Consider the following 26,027-nt stretch of genomic DNA (forward strand, 5'->3'; position numbering starts at 1 on the left):
GCGGCGCGCCGCTTCCGGTCCCCAGCGCCGGCGCGAATGACTTCCCCCTTGGTGGGGCCGGAGTTGCCCGGGATCGCGGATCGCTCATCGCGCCGCGCTAGCCGGCGAGTTCGCCAGCACCAGCGTCTCAGCTGCGCCCGGCACCATGGCCACTGACTCGTGGGCCCTGGCAGTGGACGAGCAGGAAGCGGCGGCCGAGTCGGTGAGTTGGCTTCAGCCGTAAAAGGGTCAGAGGGCCAGTTTTGGCTGGGGGTCAGATCCCTGGGAAAAAATCCCTAGCTTGGTCTGGGCCGGAATGGGGTGTCGGGGGGAAGGAGCCTGGCCCTTGGCTTCCTTTACCCACCTGCCTCCCGGTTATGTAAGCTCAGGTGAGCGCTCCCATCCGTAAAGAGACCAGCCATCCGTCTGTCTTCCTAGAGTCAGTATTGACTGCACTCACCACCCTGAATTGTAGTAATCGCCTTTGTAGCTGTCATTTTCCATATCCCGATTCTGAGCTGCTTGGGCTCAGGGACCATGGCTTATACATATTTGTGCGGTTCAGCTTGCTCAGTGATGATGAATGATAGACTGTAGCCAGACTGTAGGCCTGGCAGTCAGTAAATCCTCTCCTGATCCGCTTAACTTTGTGCTGGGCCTGACACACAGTAAGTAAGATGCGTGTTAAACGTTACAACGTGGGATTAATTTTTCCCTGCGAAACGCTCTTAAATTCTGATAGTGCATAGAACCCGCTTTGTTAATACTTGTTCCTATGAACTTCTCGAGAACAAGTTCTTAGTCTTATTTTTTACAAATGATTAAAAAATGTTTCATGTACACATAGTTCGAGTCAAATAGTTTTAAAAACTAGTTCCCTCCCATTTCTTTCCTTTCCAGAGAAAACTATTTCTTTTTTCTTTTTTAAAACTTTTTAAAACTTTTTAAAAAATTGAAGTATGGTTTACAATGTTTTGTCAATTTCTGGTGTACAGCATAATGTTTCAGTCATACATATATATACATACATTCCTTTTCATGTTCTTTTTCATTATAGATTACTACTATAAGATACTGAATATAGTTCCCTGTGCTCTATACGGTATACATTTGTATCTGCAACAAGTAGTAGTTAGTGTCAGCAAATCTCGAACTCCTAATATAACCATTTCTCTTGGAGTCGATTTACAATATTGACCCCCTTATTCCCTGGATAACATGCATGCTTTGCTACTTCTTGAATTTTCCGTTTTAGATGTTTATTGATTTTGACACTTTCCTCCATTCTCCTTTCCCCGCCACAAAAGCACACCTTCCCATTCCCCATTTCTTCATTTTATTGTCATCTTAATTAGACCAGTATTGTGTATTTATATGTCAATTTGTGAATTCTTTTATTTCCTGTACAACTTTTCCTTGGAATTTATCATTGCCTTGTGTTTTTGCTTTGTGCTCTTTGTGCTTATCACCAATTCAAACCCAAGCTCTTTGCTAATTGTCTAAGTTTATTGCAGGATGTTCAGACACATCAAGTATTCTATCAATTCCATTTCTGCCTGGTCTTTTAGCCTTTTTCAAGCTGTGCTAGTAGTCCCTATGTTTAGAGCACAGTTAATTTTGGGTACTGGAGGGGAATAGGGCTAATTTCTGCCCTCATTCTGGGCAGATCTCCTTCTCTTTTGTATTGGATCCCCTTCTTTCTGTATCCCCTCTCTTTGTCTTTATTGATTTGGTGGAGCCATTCATCAGCTTTCTGCATATGTATGGGAAGTAAGTTCCTTAAGATACATTGCCTTTCCAAAATTAGCTTCTTTTGCCCTATCTGAATAATAATATGGCTGGCAGCAGAATTGTAGGATAGAAATTATTTTTTTCTGCCAAATTTTAAAGGAATTGTTCTATTGCCTTCTGGATTTCTGAATTTGTTTTGAGATGTCTGAGACTGTTCAGATTCCTGATGTGACTTTTTTTTTTTTTTTTTTTTTACTTTTCTAAGCTTGAAGAATCTTCTGTGTGTCTTCAGTATTCAGAAAATTCATGATGATATGTCTTGGTATGGGTCTATTTTCATTCATTTTACTAGGCACTTGGTGGGAACTTCAATCTGGAATACTTTTGTCCTTGAATTATGGGAAATCTTGAAATTTTTCGTTTTTTATTTCTTCACCTTTTTTTATTCCATCTTTCCAGACTCTTATTAGTTGAATGTTGAATCTCTTAGACTGCCTTTTAATTTTTTAAAGTCAAGTTTATTGAGATACAGTTTATATAAAGTAAAATTCACCCTTGTTGGTACTACAGTTCTGTGAATTTTGACAGAGGCATACAATTGTATAGCTACCACCACAATCAAGATATAGAACATTTCCACCACTCCAAAAAGTTCCATCGAACGCTTTGCATTCAGTTCCTTCTCCCTGCCCTTCTTTAGCAACTGCTGATTTGTTTTCTGTCATTTAGTTTCCAAAATGTGGTATAAATCAAATGATATAATATGTAACCTTTTGAAAAATTTGGCTTTCACTTAGCATAATACATTTGGGATTCAACCACGTAGTTACATGAATCAATAGTTTGTCTTTTTAGTGTTCCATATATGGATGTACCATCTTCTGTTGATGAACATTCAGATATTTTCTAGTCTTTGACAATTATGAATAAAGCTATTATATATATTAGGATACAGATTTTTGTATGGACTTATGTTTACATTTCTCTTGGGTAAATACCTAAGAGGGTGATTTGCTGGGTTATACGTTAAGTGTATGTTTAACTTTATAAATTATATGCCAAACTGTTTTCAAAGTGGCTGTACCATTTTGTGTTCCCACCTGTGATGTCTGGGAGCTCTGGTTGCTACATATCCTCATCAGCACAGCATGGCAGTTCTTTTCGTCCATTCTAGTAGGTGTATAGCAGTGTCTCACTGAGGTTTTAATTTACATTTCCCTAATGAATAATGATATTGAGAATCTTTGCGTGTGCTTATTTGCCACCCATATAATTCCTTTGAAGTGGCTTTTCAAATCTTTTGTCCATTTGAAAATTCAGGTTGTTTTTTTGAGTTGGGAGAATTCTTTTTTTTTTTTTAACATTTTTTATTGATTTATAATCATTTTACAATGTTGTGTCAAATTCCAGTGTTCAGCACAATTTTTCAGTCATTCATGGACATATACACACTCATTGTCACATTTTTTCTCTGTGAGTTATCATAACATTTTGTGTATATTTCCCTGTGCTATACAGTGTAATCTTGTTTATCTATTCTACAATTTTGAAATCCCAGTCTATCCCTTCCCACCCTCCGCCCCCCTGGTAACCACAAGTCTGTATTCTCTGTCTGTGAGTCTATTTCTGTCCTATATTTACACTTTGTTTTTGTTTGTTTGTTTGTTTTTGTTTTTTAGATTCCACATATGAGTGATCTCATATGGTATTTTTCTTTCTCTTTCTGGCTTACTTCACTTAGAATGACATTCTCCAGGAGCATCCATGTTGCTGCAAATGGCATTATGTTGTCGGTTTTTATGGCTGAGTAGTATTCCATTGTATAAATATACCACATCTTCTTTATCCAGTCACCTGTTGATGGACATTGAGGCTGTTTCCATGTTTTGGCTATTGTAAATAGTGCTGCTATGAACATTGGGGTGCAGGTGTCATCCTGAAGTAGATTTCCTTCTGGATACAAGCCCAGGAGTGGGATTCCTGGGTCATATGGTAAGTCTATTCCTAGTCTTTTGAGGAATCTCCACACTGTTTTCCATAGTGGCTGCACCAAACTGCATTCCCACCAGCAGTGTAGGAGGGTTCCCCTTTCTCCACAGCCTCTCCAGCATTTGTCATTTGTGGATTTTTGAATGACGGCCATTCTGACTGGTGTGAGGTGATACCTCATTGTAGTTTTGATTTGCATTTCTCTGATAATTAGTGATATGGAGCATTTTTTCATGTGCTTTTTGATCATTTGTATGTCTTCCTTGGAGAATTGTTTGTTTAGGTCTTCTGCCCATTTTTGGATTGGGTTGTTTATTTTTTTCTTATTGAGTCATATGAGCTGCTTATATATTCTGGAGATCAAGCCTTTGTCGGTTTCACTTGCAAAAATTTTCTCCCATTCCGTAGGTTGTCTTCTTGTTTTACTTCTGGTTTCCTTTGCTGTGCAGAAGCTTGTAAGTTTCATTAGGTCCCATTTGTTTATTCTTGCTTTTATTTCTTCTAGGAGAAAATTTTTGAAATGTATGTCAGATAATGTTTTGCCTATGTTTTCCTCTAGGAGGTTTATTGTATCTTGTCTTATGTTTAAGTCTTTGATCCATTTTGAGTTGATTTTTGTATATGGTGTAAGGGAGTGTTCTAGCTTCATTGTTTTACATGCTGCTGTCCAGTTTTTCGAACACCATTTGCTAAAGAGACTGTCTTTATTCCATTGTATATTCTTGCCTCCTTTGTCGAAGATGAGTTAACCAAAAGTTTATGGGTTCATTTCTGGGCTCTCTATTCTGTTCCATTGGTCTATATGTCTGTTTTGGTACCAATACCATGCTGTCTTGATGACTGTAGCTCTATAGTATTGTCTGAAGTCTGGGAGAGTTATTCTTCCAGCCTCTTTCTTTCTCTTCAGTAATGCTTTGGCAATTCTAGGTCTTTGATGGTTCCATATGAATTTTATTATGATTTTTTCTAGTTCTGTGAAATATGTCCTGGGTAATTGGATAGGGATTGCATTAAATCTGTAGATTGCCTTGGGTAGTGTGACCATTTTAACAATACTGATTCTTCCAATCCAAGAGCATGGAATATCTTTCCATTTTTTAAAGTCTTCTTTAATTTCCTTCATCAATGGTTTATAGTTTTCTGTGTATAATTCTTTCACCTCCTTGGTTAGATTTATTCCCAGATATTTTATTACTTTGGGTGCTATTTTAAAGGGGATTGTTTCTTTACTTTCTTCTTCTGTTGATTTATCGTTAGTGTAAAGAAATGCAACTGATTTTTGAACGTTAATTTTGTAACCTGCTACCTTGCTGAATTCTTCAATCAGTTCTAGTAGCTTTTGTGTGGACCTTTTAGGGTTTTCTATATATAGTAACATGTCATCAGCATATAATGACACTTTTACCTCTTCTTTTCCAATTTGGATCCCTTTTATTTCTTTCTCTTGCCTGACTGCTGTGGCTAGGACTTCCAGGACTATGTTGAATAGGAGTGGTGATAGTGGGCATCCTTGTCTTGTCCCAGATTTTAGTGGGAAGCTTTTGAGTTTTTCACCGTTGAGTACTATGCTGGCTGTAGGTTTGTCATATATAGCTTTTATTATGTTGAGATATGTTCCCTCTATACCCACTTTGGCGAGAGTTTTTATCATAAATGGGTGTTGAATTTTGTCAAATGCTTTTTCTGCATCGATTGAGATGATCATGTGGTTTTTGTCCATTCTCTTGTTGATGTGATGTATTACACTGATTGATTTGCGTATGTTGAACCAGCCTTGTGTCCCTGGGATGAACCCCACTTGGTCATGATGTATAATCTTTTTTATGTGTTGTTGGATTCTATTTGCTAAAGGGAGAATTCTTTATATATTCTGGATACAAGTCTTTAATCAGACATGTCCTTTAAAAAATTTTTTTTTGGTGGTGGGTAATTAGGTTTATTTATGTATTGTTTTAATGAAGGTGCTGGGGATTGAACCCAGGACCTCGTGCATGCTGAGCACATACTTAACCACTGAGATATACCCTCTCCCCATCAGATATGCCCTTTGCATATATAGTCTCCCAGACTGAAACTTGCTTTTTTATTTCTTAACAGTACTTTTAGAAGAGCAGACATTTTCAATTTTGGCTAATTCTACTTGTCAGGTTTTTTTCATAATTAGTTCTTTTTGTGCTCTAAGAAATATACCGTACCCAAGGACAAAACTTTTCATCTGTATTTTCTTCTACAAGATTTACAGCTTTAAATGTCACATTTATGCCTATGATCCATTTTGAGTTTTTTTTTTATGTAGTAGGAAGATTGGATCAACATTGCCACAATCAATTTTATAACATTTTCATCACCCTGAAAAGAAACCTGAACCCATCAGCATTCACCCCTTTTTCTCTTCAACCTCCCACCCCAGCTCCTTGCAACCACTAATCTACTTTCTGTTGCTTTAGATTTGCCTACTCAGGAAAATTTCATATAAATTAGTCATATAATACATGATCTTTCGTAGCTTTCTTTCACTTAGCATAATATTTTCAAGGTTCGTCCATGTTGTGCAACTGATCAGTATTTTATTCATTTTTATTGCCAAATAATATTCCATTGTATAGATATACCATAATTTATCCATTCATCAATGTCCATTGATGGACATTTATAGTTTTCTACTTTTTAGGTATTATGAATAATGTTGCTATGATCATTCATATACAAGTTTTTGTATGGACATATATTTTCCATTCTCTTGGGTTTATATCTAAAAGTAGTATTGCTGGATTATATGGTAACTCTGTTTTTAACTTTTGAGGAATTGCCAGACTGTTTTCCAGAGTGACTGCATCATTGTATCATCTTTAAGTGTATTATTCTCTTTGAGATTAGTATCATCTATGAGAGGCACTGTTGTGTAGAAGTTAAGACCTAAAACTTTGTAGCCAGACAGACTTGGATTTGTATTCTGGGCCCATCACTGACTAGTTATATGATCTTGGGCAAGTTGCTTAACTTTCCTGTGCCTCAGTTTCCACATTTGTAAAATGGGGATAATCATAGTACATAACTCATTGAGTGATGGACATGCCTGAAATAAGTGCTATATAAGTGATAGTTATTATTATAGTTGTTGTTGTTGCTATTTATAATTCACAATTTGCTTACAGGAATCTATTAAATTACTTGTCCATATTGTACGGATTAGCTGAACTTCGTTAAGTTTTATGAATCTACTTAATCATGCACAGGTAAATTATAATAGATCATAGCATTCTAAAACTGAACAAATGAGCAGAGACAACTGTTCACCTCTGCTTGTGGAACTCCCACTGAGGATCCCCACAGGAATTGCGTGACACAGGTGACTGTGACATCTACAGTGCAAAGTTACTGTATTTTAATTTCTCATCAAGCTTCATTTCTTACTCATTTTAGATAAGACAGTATTAGACCCTATTTATATTTATTTTCTCATTCCCCTGTAGTTTTTCTTTGTCCTCTTGGTTCCTTGGGAAATTTCTTTTCGATTTAGAGGTGGGCAAAGGGAGTAGGAAATTCTGATGGGTAAGACTCTAAGTCTCCTACTTCACCATCATGTCTAAGGCAGTCTTTATTCAGTATAACCCCCCATCATTAAATCTTCCTCCTTATGTCTCGAGAATCCTTTCTCAGGTAGTTTTTGAATAAAATGCAGTGTGTAATGGTGTAGTTTTCAATTATTTTAACATATCTTAAAAACTAAAATATTAATTAAAAGCATTGAAAAATGTTGATATTATAAGATGGGTGGGTTTGCTTTTGTGCCTTTCAGTTAATTTTCTGGATTTCAAAATGGTTTCCAAAGAATTTGCAAGAGAAATCAGTTTCTCCATTTTGGTCTGAATAAACAGCAAAGGAAGGAATCTGAACTAACTGGACTTTTCAATGTATATTTCAGCATTTGGTTTACTGACACCACAGTAGGTGATACAAACTTCACTGTCCTGCTGCTTTTGCTGTATAGGCTTTGAGATACTGAAAGCCAAATGAGGGCTGAGTATGTTTTCAGAATCTGCTGTAACTTCTCCAGAATCTGATACATTGTAACCAAAATAATATCTATTGATTTCATTTACATTGTTGCTATCAACTTTTCCTACACATTGCATTTTAGTTATTTTAACTATTTATTTACTTTGTTAGCTTCAGTTTTAACACTGTATCAACAACAAAAAAGGTTGTCTTTTATCATTGAATATTAAAATGCTTTACAGTAAAGGATATTTCTAACTCATTTGTACCTCATTAACTCTTTTATATCTCAGCCATAACATTCATTTTAGGTAGCAGTTATCACCCTAGGAGTGAATACTATTAACCCTACTCTTGTAAATATTGCTGGTAAGTCAGTCTGTCTCTCTGATTTTAATATCACACTTAAACTAGGTTCAGTGGGAGGATGTGGAGGAGGAGTGCTGTAGTGAATGCTAGACTATATGGAACATCTATTATATATCTTATCTTATACTGGTTGCCTCATATTCATTATCTGTTTTTTGGAATTAATAAAGGGTTGTTACTGCTTTATAATGATTTTCTTTTTGGCCAGTTTCCTTTCTTGTCAATCTCTCCAGTGTATTTCTCCCTGGTTTCCCCTTCCTCCACCCCAACACCAAAGTAGCCAGAGACACCAGAAACTCCCTTTTCAGTTTCCACCAGTAGAAGTGAGATTCCTCCATCCCCAACTAACTACCCATTAAAACAGTTTTTACATTCTTCCCTCTACTTTCCTCTGTCTTAAACTTAGAGGAAAAACAGAAATAAACCCCAAAACATAAAAAACTTGTGTAGGTGGTGCTTTAAGAAATAGCCATTTGATTGTGGTGTTTTTCATTCTTCCCCCCTCACTATATGATGTTTTAAGCCCCACTTAATATTTTGTTATTAATCTGCTTTGTGCTAGATTCAAAGGTCAACTAAAAGTAAAAATATCCCGTCTTTAAGTTTTTCTTTTCCCCCCACTTTACTGAGGTATAATTGATAAATAAAAGGGTATATTCATTGTAATAGAGGAGGGATGTCCTGCCAGGAAATCCATAATTTACAGTGTTTGATCAAAATCCAAATAAATCTTTCTTCAAAATGTCTTTGCTCTGTCCCTTCGTTTCTATTCCCAATTCAGCCTGCTGGGTATTTTGATTATATAGTGTGCCATGATGCTCCAGGCTGTTCCCAGTTTAAAATATCACACATCCAGCACAAGGCAACCCAAATTTAAGGTTGCATGCATAGCAGTGTGCTGTAGCCTGTGGCTCAAACATAACCCACAGCATAGCTGATTCCCACCCACAGAAGGGGGAACCTGAGGTGGCAGGGCTCGAGGCCAGCTGGAGAAGGGGGAGGCCTTTTTTTTTTTTTTGGATAAATTATGAAATTTATTTATATTTCACCTTTTAAAAGCCAGAACATAACAAATGTCACTCTCTGGAAAGTCATCTTATTAGAAATTTAATACAAGGAAATCAGTTTCCCACCCACAGATGCTTTTCATTGTAGTCCTCCACCTCAGTGTTCTCTGAAGAATGACTGTATTTTCCAGTATCTCTTTAAATTTCTTCTTGTTTGGAAATTGAGAGTGACAACTCAAATGGTATTCTGTAGAGAGGTCTTTGTAATCAGGGCATTAAGCAAACTCATGAATTGTAATTGTCTCTAAGGATTGTAATTAGGTAGTATGGATTTTGAGCTGTTGTGTAACCAGTTTTTTTCTATTGCTGTACTTATGGGATATTTTGTTTATTCTCGCCCTAACACTTAGTAAACAAAAGGAGTCCAGCAGAACATCCTAATGAATATGTCCTAATAGGTTGTGAGAGTGGTTCACTTCCCCCCAGCTTCACTGGGGTGGGCTCTGTTGATACAAAGTCTTTTCAGTGATTTTCCTGACACTTTCCCCCCTGTATTCTCCATTTAGCTGAGCAACTTGAATCTTAAGGAAGAGAAAATCAAGCCAGATGCCAATGGTGAGTAACTAAAAGCTAGTTTGAAAACAAACATGATCTCCTATAGTATTTATGTTTTAGCATAATAACTGTTTGGGAAAAAATTATATATGTGCTAGAAAGGAGGCTGGCAGATACTAGAAGTCATTTAATTTGGGAATCAACAAACTGGATTGTTTTATACTGGGCTTAATATAAGCATGAGGATGGTTAATTGGTTTATAAATTACTGAATTTATTACTAATCATGAAAATACACTGCCAAAGATTGTTGTTTTTAAAAATATTCCTCAATTTGAGATGAGATGGACAAAGTATGAGCAACCTGAGAGTTAACCTATTGTAATTATTCTGAAATCATATCTACTAAAAATCTAAGATTTCCATTAAATTTTTGTTGATGTATTTAATATTATAGGGGAGAAACTGTAACATTTATCTCATTCTGAATTATCTTTCTCTGTATATTTTTACATAACTACGATGCTGAATATGTGTTTCTGTTAACAGCTTATATTCATAGTCTCTTAATGGTATTGTGTTCATATTTTGATGAAATATGATTTGCATAGATATTCCTCTGTTGAGCATCAGGGTGGTTTCTGATCATTGCTGTAATGATCTTTCTGTAACATTTGAGAAATGTTGATGCTGTGAAGGAAATTAATACTAGTTTTTGGGTATAGTGAGAGGACTTGGAACAGGAAAGAACTGAAATACAAGTAACAGTTTGCATACCTTTGTTTATATAGGAACAATAAAATGTTTTTATCTGTGGCTTGGTTTCCTCACTTATTTTTTTGCTCCCCAGGCCTTTACATTTCTAGTGTCTCATAGAATTTGAATTGTCTCAGCTGTTGGGTATGGGATGTGATTTTGAATGACGGCCACTTTGTGTCTGATAAAGGTGCTGTCGTCAAGACCAATGCTAATGCAGAGAAGACAGATGAAGAAGAGAAAGGTAACACAGCCTAGAGTCATATATACATGAAGTTCTACACACTAAGAGAATGAAATATTATAAGGTTTCATTTTTACACCCTACTTGGCTGGACTTTAATGGGAACCACAGTGCTAGCAAAAGTTTGACCCAGTCATTGGTAAAACAATTCTAATTGTTTACATTTTAGAGAAGTTTTACTTTGAACAACTGATAAAATTTCAGCAGCAGCAGGAAATATCCCTGAATGATTATCATGTACAGGTCTTTATAAAAGAAATTCTAAGATGCATTTCCACTTTCTAATAAAATTATATTTAATGATACTTTGACACACTTAACATGAATAAATAGATGCAAACAGCTTGTACGATGTCAAGATACAGACTTTAATTTATTTATATTTACAAATCAAAACTAAAATATACCTTGAATCAGAAGTCCCAGTACAAATAAATGTTATTACTTAAAATACCAAAGGCAATTGAATTCAGATGAGCTCACATTGGATTTCACAGACTTTTTTTTTCATTGAGTTATAGTCAGTTTACAATGTTGTGTGGATTTCACAGACTTTTAAAAATCTTCATGCTGTCTTTCCTGACAGAGGACAGAGCCGCCCAATCCTTACTCAACAAGCTGATCAGAAGCAACCTTGTTGATAACACCAACCAAGTGGAAGTCCTGCAGCGGGATCCAAACTCCCCTCTCTACTCAGTGAAGTCCTTCGAGGAGCTACGCCTGTGAGTACTTACTTTGACTTTCCCCTTTGTGTTTAGGTAGAACTCCTAGGCTTGTTAATATATTTTTTTTTTTATCACAGCAGAACATTTTGAGCTAACACACATTTAATGAAAGAGTTTAGCTGCTTTAGGCTAGTAAGTAAAATTTCCAGGTAATTTGTAAAAGCTTTAGCTGCACTCAACACATTGTGCTCAGTTTACAATTAACGTATTGTTAGCTAGATATCTGGCTTCTTTCTTCAGCCAAAAGACTGTGACTTTCATCTGTAACTGTTTTTCTAGGAAACCACAGCTTCTCCAGGGAGTCTATGCCATGGGCTTCAACCGTCCATCCAAGATACAAGAGAACGCATTGCCTTTGATGCTTGCTGAGCCGTATGTGTCCTGATGCAACTCTATCCCATATTCAATTTTCCATGTTTTTTTTAAACTTTTATTATTTTAAAAACTAAACTAGTAATTTGTGCTTATTTTAAAAAAGTTAGAAAACAATGAAAAGTAAGAAAAAAAACTTGTGATCTCCCCCCCCACACTCTTAATATTTGGAGTAGAGACTTCGAGATGTCTTTCTGTGTAAACTTACATATGTATATTTTCTTCTTAATGGAACCATATAGAATATTTAAATGCTCTTTAAAAACTTAATTATATGATAATCTATGTTGGTAAATATATATACATTTATGTCATTTATATACAACGTGATTTCAGTGTATGGATATGTAAAATTTATGTGTCAAATGTAGTAGGCAGAAACCAAACAGGGTTCTAGGACACCAGAATAGTACAGTTACTGAGGTGGTAATCTGGTGCAGTGCTTCTTGCACTTTCATAGGTATGTGAATCTCATAGGAATGAATTAAAATGCAGATTCTGATTTCAGTAGGTAGGAGGTGGGGACTGAGGTCCACCATTTCTAATAAGCTCTGGATGACTCTGATACTGCTAGTGTCAGGCCACTTTCTGAGTAACAAAGTTCCGGGGCATAGGAATATTTGATAGAAATTGATCCCTACATTATGTATGATTATATAAAATTGTACTGCATATAATCCTAAATCCTAAAACCCCTTTCCTTATTTGTCTGAAAATAGATATTTTAGGTCTTATTTTCTTCAAAGTTTTCTTTGTTCTGTGTCATAAAAGTGACATTTTTTTCAAGATGGGTAATTTCTTCTTTTTACTTGTCACTTTGAGCAAACTTAAAAGTGAATAAATGGAATGTTTAGTAGATTGTTTCACTTTAGTCATTTGTACTTAATGGATTTTGATGCTTTCATAGATGCTCATTGTTACATTATCAATGTTAGAAGAGACTTGAGAGAATTATCTAGTACTTTTTCTTCATTAACAAATATTTACTGAGGGCTTGGTTTGTAACAGATACTATCCTAGGCACTTGGATATGTTAATGAACAAAGCAGACCAAAACTCTTGCCCACAAGATGCTTATATTCTAGTTTGGAGTATAGTTGATTTATTTTTATTAAAAACAAATAAAATATGTGGTATGTTAAAAGGTGATAGATTATAATTAATGCCACTGAACTGTACACTTAAAAATGGCAAATTTTTATGTTATATATTTTACCATAATTTTAAAAAATAAAAAATGTAATATAGCATAAAGCCCTGACTTGTATACTTTAAAAGGGTGAATTGTATGATACATGAATTATTATCTCAATAAAGTTATTTTTTAAAAAGGTGACAAATGCTAAGGAGAACAATAAACAGAGCATGATAGGGGAGATTGGGAATACCAAGGACCTGATTGCGGTTTTACCCCCAACATTTTATTAAGCAGATTTGTTCAAACATAAAGTTGAAAGGATTTTATAGTGAACACCTATATACCCACCTCCTAGGTTCTTTTTTTTTTTTTAAGTTAATTTGGGGTGGGTAATTAGGTATTTTTTTAGATTTATTTTTAATGGACATACTGGGAATTGAACCTAGGACCTATGCATGCTAAGCATGCACTCTAGCACTGAGCTATGCCCCTCCCCCAGATTCTTTCACTAACATTTTATTATGCTTTATCATGTATGTATCCAATACATCTTGTTTTTTAAGGCATTTCAAAGTAGGTTTGTGGGGTGGGGGGTAAATTCGGTTTATTATGGAGATACTGGGGATTGAACCCAGGACCTTGTGCATGCTAAGCACACACTCTACCACTGAGCTATACCCTCCCCACTGCAATTTTAAATCAAATAGGGTAGAATCTCATCAAGAAGGTGATACCTGAGCAGAGACTTGAAGGAGAGGAGGGAGTTGACATGTTGTCATCTGGGAACAATTGTCCCAGGCAGAGAATACCCAGTGCCCAAGCCCTAAGACAAAAGTGTGGCTGGCATGTTTTCAGAGCAGCCGTTGTGGTGGAGTGGACTGAGTAAGGGAGAGGGTAGTGGTGAGAACAGAGAGAAAGCGTGGAGACCCAGAACAGGTAGGACCTGGGAGGGCATTATGAGAACTTCAGCTTTTACTCTGAATGAAATCTGGAGCAAATGGAAGGTTTTTGAGCAGAAACATGACATAAGCTGACATATTTTAAGAGAATCACTGACTGCTGTGTCAAGAATAGATAAAAGATAAGGACTGCTTCAAATCTCACCATAAAATCTTCTGTTTGTGAAGGTAGCATGTGTAACTCTGCTACAGAATCCAAGGCCTCCTTCTGTAAATTAAGTTTGAATACTCATTCTTTAATTAAGCTTTATTCTTTACTTTTATTCACGGGAAGAATACTTGCGATTTAAACTCCTAAACAGTTTGTTTTCTTGCGCAGCCCACAGAACTTAATTGCCCAGTCTCAGTCTGGTACTGGTAAAACAGCTGCCTTTGTGTTGGCCATGCTCAGCCAAGTAGAACCTGCAAACAGATACCCTCAGGTAAGGCCTTGGTGAATTTGGGTTTTCTAACCCGTAGCTAGAAGGGAAATGCCACTTGATGGATTAAAAGCCAAGCTATGAATTACTCTTCATATAAACTAGAACTCCTTAGGTTGAGCATAAACAACATGGTCAATCTCCCAGTAACAACAAAAATCCTCTTCCCCTTTTGATGATTTTCCAGCCCTGGGATACTGCTGATAGTTCTGACTCCTTTAGTTTCAGGAAAAACCTCCTTCATCTACAACTATCATCCATTAGAAAGTTCTGAGAACCTTCTGAGTAAGTAGAAAGGAAGCTAATCTCCAATGGGAATTTCAGATCCCTGCTTACTTGTAGGTTTTGGTACTCCAGTGACCAATAGCTGTTTTCAGTGTCTTTACCCAGCCAGAGTTCTGACCCCTAAAAATTCTAGCTTATGCAGCTTAAAGAATTGAATGGTGTGCACTTTATACATCCTGTCCTTCAGCCTCAGCTGGAGGAATAATTAAATCCTAATGATAATTCCCCATTGCAAAAGAGCTAGTGTCTTGAATTCTTACCCTGCACTCTTTCCCTGCCAGTGTCTGTGCCTCTCCCCAACATATGAGCTCGCTCTTCAAACTGGAAAAGTGATTGAGCAGATGGGCAAATTTTATCCTGAACTGAAGCTAGCATATGCTGTTCGTGGCAATAAATGTGAGTATGAATATGTGGTCCTAGTTAATTAAGCTAATAACTTTTCATTTTGAAAATTTTCAAAATGTACGCCGTAGTTGAAATAATACAATGAACATGTGCCTTCTGCCTAGATTCAAAAAGTTAACATTTTGCCATATTTGCTTTATCTGTATATGTATATGTGTATTTTTGGTGAACCATTTGGAAGTAGATTGTAGACAATGTGGCTCTTTATTCCTAAATACTTCAGTATGCATTTCATAATAACAGTCTTCAACAAACCCACAGTACCCTTATCACAACCAAGAAAATTAATAGATTCTCTAATAACTAACATCTAGTCCATTTCCATTTTACCCTAGTTGTTCCAGAAGTGTTTCTTTATGGCTTTTTTGTTTTTGAACCAAGATCGAGTAACGTATACGCATTGCATTTGGTTGTTGCATCTTGTTAAGTTTCAGTCTGGAATAGTCCCTCACACTTCCCCCCACCGTTGCATTTGACTTTTTCAACAGACCAAACAAGTTTCTTATAAAATCTTCCAAATTCTGGATTTGTTTAATAGCTTAATTTCTTTTTAATGTCATTAGAAGAACAAAAGTGTTCTAAAATGTTCATGGTGATTAACTTTGGGAGCTATTTATATTATTTTCTTTATCCATCCTTTCTATTTTTGCTTGTTTTACAACAAACTAACAATATTTAAGTATTTTAAAATTTGTGGGAATCTTGGTTGTCTTGTGGATCTTTAACACAAACCTGTGACTTTATGACTGTCAGAAATCTCCTAGAGTGTCCTAAAGCCAACTTAAGTCAGTTCTGAGGAGAAAAGTTAATAAAATAATAAAACTTGGTGGAAAATCATCATAAGACATTTAAAATATTGAAATTTGGATTTCAATCAGGATGGCAGAGGATTCTGAATATTTGTTTGTGGCGGGCAGTAATTGGTTTGTTAACTGGTGAGAGGCAGCATTTGTTAACATTGAATTGACTCAACATTGACATTTGGGCAAAACTTTGGCTGTGACTGGAGCCAGATATATGTATGTATTATATGTATCTGGTCAAGGCTGCACTGTAATTACAGGACTAAAAATTGAATCAGTAAGTACCATCTAACTCAAAATAAGCCAAATTCTCAAGGATGTGTCATGGTCTGCCAGGCCTAGAGGGAGGAAGCACTCTATCTAAGAGAGGCAGTTTGTTTCTTTGAGGAGACAACACCTTTTATAATGAGTCCTATTTACTGAGCTGGGCAAGGGGCATGTAAAGGCAACTGACTTATTCAATATAGATGCTGGGAGAGCCGAGGGGCAGAGTACAATTGGAGTAAGAAGAACTCTGAAAAAGTCTACCTGTGAGGAAATGCAAACCTAGGCTGGGGAGAAGGTTGGCGGAGAAGAAATAAAGATAACAGATCCTTGAAAGAGGATTGATGATTGTAGAGAATGTAAAGAATACCACTGAAGAGGTTTCCATCTCATTCTTTATACCCTTACTGTATCTTTTCAGCATTACTACCTGTTTTTTGTGTGTATGCCCATTAAATACTATAGTGCTATCCTAACCTTCCCTTAAAGTATTAATGCAAACATCAAAACAGTTGCATTAAAATACATCATAGCTTTAAAATGTCTCACAGAGGGGAGCTGGCTTTGCCAAGGAAATACCCACAGACACATCTTGTCTCCACAGTGGAAAGAGGTCAGAAGATCAGTGAGCACATTGTCATTGGCACTCCTGGGACCGTTCTGGACTGGTGCTCCAAGCTCAAGTTCATTGACCCCAAGAAGATTAAGGTGTTTGTTCTGGATGAGGCTGACGTGATGATAGCTACTCAGGGCCACCAAGATCAGAGCATCCGCATCCAGAGGTAGGGACACTTGAGGCAGGAGGAACTCTCCAGACTCCATTTTGCCCCTGCCAGGTTCTTTCCTCCACTGCCCCAGGAGCATTTGTCTGATGGGCCATTTCCGTGTCAGCATGGACCACACTCCCAGCTTGCGCTGAGGAAGGAGACTTAGGGAACTACTGGCACCCCGTCCCTGCCCTGTGTCTGCTCGCACCTCCTTCCTGCAGTGCTCGTCTCCTCTCTGCTGCCTTCCTGGGGGTGTAGGTCACCCTGGCCCGGGAGGCCGTGCTTCTGTACCTCCCAGTGAAACATTTGGGCGGGTCATGCCGAACACCTGGGCCTTCCCTTGCAGGATGCTGCCCAGGAACTGCCAGATGCTGCTTTTCTCTGCCACCTTTGAAGACTCTGTATGGAAATTTGCCCAGAAAGTGGTTCCAGACCCAAATATCATCAAACTGAAGCGCGAGGAGGAGACGTTGGACACCATCAAGCAGTATTACGTCCTGTGCAATAACAGAGACGAGAAGTTCCAGGCCCTGTGCAACCTGTATGGGGCCATCACCATCGCTCAAGCGATGATCTTCTGTCATGTGAGTAGCAGCAGCAGCAGGAGCAGGGGGAGGAGGAGGAGGAGGAGGAGGAGGAGGAGGAGGAGGAGGAGGCGGCGGCGGAGGCGGCCTGTGGGGGAGGAGCTCCCTGGAGGGTGTGGCCCCACCCCTCCCTCTCAGTCAGCTCCACCTTAGTGCTGGGGCCAGGTTCCCTCCACACAGCTGGAAAGGAAATGAATCCCCTACATCTGGCCCAGGACAGATTCTCTCAGATTGTAATGAGTTGTAAGATGAAGACTGAAGAGCTAAACCTTCTTTGATCCCACTTGTTAGAGATAACTTGGAAAAAACTCCAAGTAACATCTAAGGAAATAATTTTAAAGTATTAAGACTATAGGGCAGAAGGTATAGCTCAAGTGGTAGAGCGCATGCTTAGCATGCATTAGGTCCTGAGTTCAATCCCCAGTACCTCCTCCAAAAATAAATAAACCTAATTACCACCACCCCCCAAATTAAAGTATTAAGACTATAGAGTATTTAGGAAAGAAAACATTTGGCTCAAACCACAGTCTTCCTAGATGAACACTAAGATCATTGAGTTATTCATGCTAGAAAAATCGTGGCTAAAAAATAGAGAAAATTTAAGCCTGATCTCCTGACTGAACTCAGCTGAGCCTTTATGCATGTTAATGGCAATAAGCCACTTTTCTGCAGGGGTCTTCATTTTTTTTTTTTACAGGTATCTTCATTTAAAACAATTCTTTTCACTCCAGACCCGTAAAACAGCTAGCTGGCTGGCAGCAGAGCTCTCAAAAGAAGGCCACCAGGTGGCTCTGCTGAGCGGTGAGATGGTGGTGGAGCAGAGGGCTGCCGTGATTGAGCGCTTCCGAGAGGGCAAAGAGAAGGTTCTGGTCACCACCAATGTGTGTGCCCGCGGTGAGCACAGAACGTACCTCAGTATGCTAGGCTCAGGGGAGCAAGAGAAATCCTCATGTGGGGGACACTCTGGTGGTGTGGGGTAGAGCAGGTGCGCTTGGTGGCGACACTGTTTGCTAGGAGAGCCTGTTTAGATTCCCTCAGCAGATGAGAACTTTCACAGAAACCAGGAGTCTTGATTTGGTGGTTTAGAACGGTGCCTGCTCTTCTTGGGGTCCCCAGTGAGGCTTTAGCTGCTTCTCCACATACTTGTACCCAGCAGAGGCTTTGACTGATCTTGTAATTTGGCCAGCATCTGTGAAAGTTCTGTTTTTCCCGTCTGGGTTCTGCCACCTGCCCCTCTGTCCAAATCCCAGAGCTGGCCCGTCCCAGACTCTTCTTCCACCTGAGGTTGGTGTGTGCAGGCCCGAGTGTGGGTGACAGTGAGTTACGTCCCGCCTTACTCCTCTCCACCTCTCCTCCCTGCAGGCATCGACGTTGAACAGGTGTCTGTCGTCATCAACTTTGACCTCCCCGTGGACAAGGATGGGAACCCGGACAATGAGACCTACCTGCACCGGATCGGGCGCACCGGCCGCTTTGGCAAGAGGGGCCTGGCAGTGAACATGGTGGACAGCAAGCACAGCATGAACATCCTGAACAGAATCCAGGAGCACTTCAGTGAGTCCCCTGGAGGGTCCCTGCCCCGCCCTTGCCTTACAGGGGCGAGTCAGGGGGGAGGGGAGGTTTTCCTGTGTCCCTGAGAGAGGCCTTTGTTTCCGTCCCATTCTCCTCCTTCCCTACAACGCAGAAGTTCACAAAGAGCACACCTGGAGAGTTTGGGGCTCAGGGACTTGAATGACAGTCCCCCTTGGCCAGGCTGAGGGGCCCAGTGCTCTGACTGTTGTCAGTGTCCCTCGCTCAGTCACTGGAAGCCTCTGGGGTTCCGTGAAGGATCCCTGTGGCCAGAGGCACAGAAGTTCCTAGGGGGCGGAGACCTGAGTTTCCTCTCTCCCTGCTGTGTGGCCCCTTCCCTGGTGCTTGTCTCTGTGTAACCCCATGTTGATCTCTCTTTGAATTCCATTTCTCCCCCAGATAAGAAAATAGAAAGACTGGATACGGATGATTTGGACGAGATTGAGAAAATAGCCAATTGAGAAGCTGCAGTGGTGCCCGCCCTTGGCGCTCCCCCTGCGTGGACACTAGTGCTTTCACGGCCTAGCCCTCGACAGTCACCACAGAGATGAAGGCACGAGTAGAGAGAAACTACCTACCTCATTTTAAATTACGTTTGGACTTGACAAAAATTGTGCAAATGATGGGGAAAGGTAGAAAAAACTGTTTACACAACTTTGAAGATTAGGCGTGAATACACAGAAATTTACCTTTTGGAAATTCCGTCGTCTTTCTTGGCCAGCGTTTTCCCCATCATTACATCAGTCTTGATGTTGTGGCTAATCACTTGCTCAGGATCCTCTGAGGCAGCCCCTGCCTGGTTCTCTGCATGGGCATGTTCAGGCCAGCCTCTTGCCCTTGTGGAACTGACAGAATAGAGGTGAAGAGGGGACACAGGGAGAGATCCCAAGTAGGACAGGTGTGTAAGTCTGCCATCATGTTTGGAGGAGACCTGTGAGCTGCTGCTTTGAATTTGAGTTGGGACAGCTCCTCTGAGCGTTGTCAGCCCCCTCTGTCCTGAGGCCCACAGCAGGAAGGGATTTGCTAAGCATGGACCAAAATGCCAGCCTGGGATCTGTGGTGAATGCATGTCTGTGTTGCAGACCGTGACCTGTTCTTAGCAGATATGGTCTGTGTAGAGTGCACATCTGATTACTGGCGGGTCCCTTGCTTGTGCTTGAGCAAGTCCTGTGGAGAAGTCATGGTGGAGAATGAGTGGTGGTCCTAGCTTGCCACAAAACCTGGTTTTGTGGGCACTTGCAGCATTTTTTTTTACTTACCTAACATCACCTTGACCCTTTGGTAGCCCCAAGCATATAAAAGGTGATCTGAGGTTTGGATCCTCAGTGAAAATTGTGGTGTCAAGTTGCTAATGGCCAGTCTTAAGTCACCTCCAGAAGTCATCAGACATAGTCACAAATCCTTGCTTTGTCTCCAGATTCCAGAAGTCAAGTTTTTTGTCATAACTGAGGAATGATTTCAGAAATTTGGCATCTTGATTATAAAGGGAATCTGAACATCTGCGTTCACAGTGTTTGGAATACAAACAGGCACGACTAAGGGACAGGGTGGACTGCAGCCATTCATCTGTCCAAGGCAAGAGTAACTGCCAAGGCCTTTGCTCCATCTTTATTTGACATCCTTGTGCAGAATAGTCAGAGCAAATAGTAGTGGACACTTCCTGACACCTGGCCAAGGCTGTTGGTACCCACAGAGTGACAGAGCAAAGATGAGACAAAAACAGCTGCAAGAGCAGTATGAAACCCCAGCCAAAAGGAGTCCTCTTCAGCTCTGTGACTTTGACACAGCAAGGCCACTTTATCTAGGACCAGACCTGGAAGAGGGATTTTCTGTGATGAGAATGATTCCAATTCCAGACCTCCCTGTAGGCATTTTTGTATTTTAAGGCCAGATTTGTCTCCTGGGAAGGGAAGGGGCCAGGAGACAAATCTCTGTCAGCCTCCAGGTGGTGTCCTTCATCTCTGACATTACAGGTCCTACAGAGAACAACAGACTCCCAATCCTGCCACATTCCCTGTGGGCACTTGACTGTGTTGAATCTTGTTTGTACTTCTGGCCAGCTCTGATCTGCCTTGGGAGTCTTGTAAGAAAAGAAGAAATTTTATACCTCCCCCTCCCCCCAAATCCTGTGGACGAACCCTGAAATGACTTATAACAAAGGCAATAATTAAAACAATATAGACTCCTCTCGAGGCTGCCGGCTGAGTATATCCCCCCCTTCTCACAACATGAGTAACCTACCCACTAAGTAGCCCTGTAACCAAGCAGGAAAATGGGAAGGGATGTGCTTCAGACTCTTCAGCAGTGGGAGTAAATGGTATCTGGTAGAAATTTGGATCAGCAGTTCCTAATCTGGGTGCTTGGACCCCTAAGAATTCACTGGATGGGTTTCATGGAGTTTATGAAGTATATACAATATTTTGAGTTTAAATGCATTTTCCTGGGGAGAAACTCCCAAAGGAGTATATGCCTTTTAAACAGGTAAGACTCACTGTATGGATGGCTCTGGAATGTCACCCCAATGTCCCTGCAGTCTATATTCCTGCACAGTCCAACTTCATTCCTGCCAGTGCTTGGCTCCTAGGGTGCTCTGGTCCACAGCTTCCTCTGCAACCTTGTGCTGTATTGAGACATCAGTGATGTGACATGTACTGAGCCCTTGGAGAGCTTCAGTCCTCAGTTTCTTTTACTGTTTTCAGTAAGTTCCTCTGTATGGAACTGTCCATAGAACAGAGAAACTCACTTGAGAAAAGGAGATTTGGGTCCAATGGAAAATTCTGGATATGTTCATTATCCATAAACAATGGATTTCACTGGTTTTGTTGAATGTTCACTGACTATATGCATAAAAACTAATCAGTTAATGTATTCTTTATTGAGGTTAATGGAACTTAATTGTGATGTTCATGTTACTGAGACATTTATGAGTACAAGAAGAAAACAGCAGCATGTTTTTGGTTGCTAGTATTGGTGATCATACTTGAGAGAAGATTTACGTATTATTCCATAGACTAGTCATCACCTGATATTGCTGTTCCATTTCAGAGTTGACATTGCTCCAGCATAAACAGTTGGGATGTCTCCATAGGCCAAGGGCCCTACTCAGTTGCCAGAGGGCTCCTCATGTTCCTTTTTTCCCTGTTGGTAAACCAGAGGATGCTGGCTGACTAGTCAGAAAGAAGGTAGATGCCAGCAACACAGAGTTCTCACAACCTATTTTCTAGTCCTAGGAAATGAACAAAATAGAGCTTGGAAAGAGGTCTTCTCCCTTTGTTGTTCCCATTTCATTTATTATTTAACACGAAGGCTGTTTCATTCCAGATGTCTTTGGTATTCAGAAGGTAAGGATTTCTGAGGTTAGAGAAGACCTCATGAAGGAGTGGTATTTGCTTATGAGAGAATAGTGGGATTCCAAGTGATAAGAAGTGTGCCCTAGGCAGATGAGGCCCTATTAAGACCAAGGCACCTTCACCAGGATAAATGCAGTGTACTGGAAGGGCAGTGAGGGGAGCAGCATTGCCATGTGAGTAGAGGTCTTGTTAGGTAGAAAATGAAGATTTGATTATTTCAACAGTATTTGGATTCAGTAGTAAGTTGTCATAGATTCTTAAGTCATAGGAAGTGATGATGTAGTTTTGAGGGTGGGGGAATAGGTCTACCAGAGATACTCAGGATATATTGAAACTGGAAAAGGCTGGCATCTGAGAACACAGTTAGAAGATTATTACATCAATCCCATCACAGAGCAAGTGCCAGGACGTCATTGGTTGCATTGAGAGCACAGAAGTAGACCAGAGGGATATTACAGAAGAGGAATGGTAGGCTTTTATACCCACTTAATGCTGTTATTCCAAAAAGATTGTGTGGCTCTTAAAACTTAAACTATCTAAAAATAATTCTGGGGAGAAACCCAAAGGGAAGGTTTGGAAAGAACAAGTGACATCAGGGTTGAATCATGAGGGAATGACTCATGAAGTCAGGCCCATCCCCTTTGCAAGAAGAGACTAGCCTCTCTTCACCAACACCCCAAGCCCTTATAGATTTCAAGGGCCCTCTTCAGTTTTCTCTTGGTCTTGGACATAGATAACAGGTTCTTAGGAACTGCCTGCAGTTTTACCTGACTTTGCTTTTCTGGCTGAGAATTAATTTCCCTATTCTGTTGATTGACTCAGATTGCAGGACCTTCCAAAAATGACAGTAGAGGTGAGGGAACCTGAAGGGCTGATGCTAGGAGGCTCCAGTACCCTGCTCTCCAAATCCTGAATCTGGAACAGGGCTCTCCCAGAACAGCTTCAAACACCTAGTGGGAAGTTACAGGCAGATGGGAATCTGCTTGGAGGACGTTCGTCACTCTTACCTCATGCCCTCTCTTTCTCCAGCCCGTTGGATGCTTCTGCCTTGGCTTAGAAACAGTTCTGGCATTCGTATCAGCAGAGCAAGAGGTTTCTCCATAGTAATACTAATTGTAAAATGGGGAGTGGGGTAGGTGGAGGAAAATACTAGATGAAGCCTAAGAATGGTGGCTGTCTAAGATATCAGGTGCTCAGATGAGACACAGCCTCTGCTTTATCAGTATGTCATAGGCAGAGGTGCTTGGGTGGCAGATCTTTCTTTTATGCCATCCTACAGCCCAGGGCTACAGCCAGCTTCTCCCAGAGGAAGTGGGGTAGGGGAGGGGGCTGTTTAGATGGAACTCTTCTGGAAGTACTAGTACACATTTTGTGAGTCTTTATAGCTGTTACATCCTCATCCATATGCTTCCAGCATCCTCAGAATTCTGCAATTGGAGAAATGCCAAATAGTTTTAGGTTAGCTTATCCCTATGAGCAAACGTCCATACACTTAGACTTGAAAAGACCTGAGTTAGCCCCTGATCAGGTTGTATGGCCGAGTGTGTTAAGCGTATTGTTCTCTGGTCTTTGTTTCTCTCAAGTCACTAGCAGCTTCTAAATTTGCACAGAAATTGTCCTGAAAACCAATGCCATTTGAGTCCAGGTTTAATAACAAAACAGGTCCCAGTGTTTTGGCTTTGCTTTGTTAATTTCTAAAACAAGTAGAATTATGCTAGAGGGACAAATTAAATATTGTCCAATTCACCTGATTTCATATTTAACATCAGCAGAAGGAACAACTTCAGAAAAAGTTGCAGTGTCTCTAGCCTCATAGATTAGTCCTTTCTGGTTAATTACCCTACTCTGTCCAGTTACCATTTCAAGACTTTCACTCACCTCGAAAATCCAACCCCATCGTCCCCTCAACTGTCAACAAATAATCTCCCTATTCCCAGTAATGGCCAACAAAAAGAAACTCCCTCAACCTTCTGTCCCAGATCTTCCTCCAAGCACACTATCCTTCCTGCCCTCCTATTACAATGGGAGAGATATCCCTATTTTCTAAATTTCTCTACCAGTGCACCAAAGGCCCTCTGCTGCAGCTTTGTAAGGACTTGCTCCATTGATTCATTTTCAACCTCTCCCACCCTGACTACCCCATTAGCTGGTCCCCTGCTCCAGTCTTCTTGGGGTGGGCTGTTTGTTTTCTGTTTTCTTTTTTTGTGGCAGTATTATAGGGATTGAACCCAGGACTTCTTGCATGCTAAGCAGCTGCTCTACTATGGAGAGTTCCAGTAGCTCCTGACCAAGGTTCCTTGCTTAACCAGTTTAGTTTAGTCAGGCTCCTGAAACTTCTCCTTGGCCCATCTGTGCACTTTCCTGTAAAATCTAGTTTTAGTAAGAACTGGACCACCCTCCATATCAAGTTCTTCATCCTCTACCACCACCCAGGTGATGTCTGATCACCCTGGCCTGTCTTTAGCAATAATCCTGTTAAATTGGTTTAACCAAAACTCTCCTTGCCCCTGATATTTCCTCTTAAGTTTCCACCCACCTTTCTGCTCCTTGGCTATAAATTCCCACTTTCCCATGCTGTATTTGGAATTGAACCCAATATTTCTCCCCACTACAAAATCCCATTGCAGTGATCCCTGTAACTATGGTAATGGTCCTGAATGAAGTTTGCCTTATCATCTTTAACAAATGTCATTCAAGATTTTTTTCCTTAACATCCTTACCAACGCAGGTGGATCTTGCCAGGATGCAGTGATACCTCACTGTGACTTTGATTTGCATTTCCTTAATAACAAATAATTTTGAGTTCCTTTTCTTATGCTTACTGACCATTTATCCTTATAAAGTGTTCAGTTCATTCACACACTTTGACATAAATGTTGGAATGATTAGGAATGTGTCCTAGAGTAATACGTTTTGAACTAAAATCTATATTAGTCAATTCAGCCATACATTGAAAAGTATTTATTGAAAATCTACCATGTGCCACTCAATTTTCTAGGTTCATCAATCAGCTGTGACTAAGGTTAAGATCTTTGCTGTTGAAGAGTTAATATTTTAGTAGGGAGAGACACAAAGTAAACTAGAAACAAGTAAGATGATTTTTGATGGTATGGAGAGGCTTACTTAAGTCTCATCAATTATCCATAAAACACGGGAAACATCCTATATCCCTAAGATGGGGAGGAGGAAGGGTACTTAGGTGATTTATGTGATATGAGCTTGATGGACTATTATAAAGCCATTACATTGATAATTATGACATTAAAAAATACTTAGCCGTATAGGAAGTCAAATTTAAAATTGTATATGTACTTTGTTTAAGACTATGTAAAACACCTGTGCTACGACGCATACGGACAAAAATTGGAAGGACCCAGAAGAAAAAGAAAATGTTAGGGTTTTTTGTTTTGTTTTTCTGTTTGTCCCCCACCCCCGTCTTACACGTTATCTCGCTCGTAACAGTATAAACTGGTATTGTATAGTAACGCCCTGAGATTTTCCTTCCTGTAAAGCTTTACAGTTCACAGACTTACAGATTCATCATGAGACGTGGCCGACTTAAAAATAAAACTTAGATTACCTCAGTGTGACGTGAAACAAAGAAGTATGGGCTAGGAATTTCACTCAATAGAGCTTAGGAATTTTATGGCACAATGAGGCTCTTCCCCAGGAAGTCGGCGGAAAGGAGTGTTCGCGAAGGAGGAGCTGGGGCGAGGCTGGAGGACAGGCCCGTTGCGGCACGGCACGGAATAGTGACG

General features: G+C 39.8%; 1 protein-coding gene and 1 long non-coding RNA gene across 2 annotated transcripts; one reads left to right on the forward strand and one right to left on the reverse strand.

The window, feature by feature from the left end:
- Positions 1-21,106, forward strand: DDX19B (DEAD-box helicase 19B). The gene is made up of 12 exons (XM_010961024.3): positions 1-202; positions 9,641-9,689; positions 10,576-10,629; positions 11,216-11,351; positions 11,634-11,726; positions 14,143-14,245; positions 14,809-14,923; positions 16,604-16,781; positions 17,113-17,350; positions 18,082-18,244; positions 18,713-18,904; positions 19,319-21,106. Exons 1-12 carry the CDS (start codon positions 146-148, stop codon positions 19,378-19,380), a joined length of 1,440 nt encoding a protein of 479 aa, XP_010959326.1. The 5' UTR covers positions 1-145; the 3' UTR covers positions 19,381-21,106.
- LOC105073692 (uncharacterized) lies at positions 19,628-26,019 on the reverse strand. Its single transcript, XR_006727119.2, has 4 exons — positions 25,850-26,019; positions 23,277-23,696; positions 21,942-22,057; positions 19,628-19,764 (listed from the first exon to the last, which is right to left on the reverse strand). It is a non-coding gene; the product is annotated as an uncharacterized LOC105073692 (long non-coding RNA).
- Positions 26,020-26,027: the final 8 nt, after the last annotated feature.

This window comes from Camelus bactrianus, chromosome 9 (genome assembly GCF_048773025.1).
Source record: "Camelus bactrianus isolate YW-2024 breed Bactrian camel chromosome 9, ASM4877302v1, whole genome shotgun sequence".
Lineage (NCBI taxonomy): Eukaryota > Metazoa > Chordata > Mammalia > Artiodactyla > Camelidae > Camelus > Camelus bactrianus.

Excerpts from the sequence above, each read along its gene's own strand:
- DDX19B (XM_010961024.3), top strand. The coding sequence starts at position 146 with ATGGCCACTGACTCGTGGGCCCTGGCAGTGGACGAGCAGGAAGCGGCG. Across the intron at positions 10,630-11,215 it reads GACAGATGAAGAAGAGAAAG|AGGACAGAGCCGCCCAATCC; the intron begins GTAACACAGCCT and ends CTTTCCTGACAG. Across the intron at positions 11,352-11,633 it reads TCCTTCGAGGAGCTACGCCT|GAAACCACAGCTTCTCCAGG; the intron begins GTGAGTACTTAC and ends CTGTTTTTCTAG.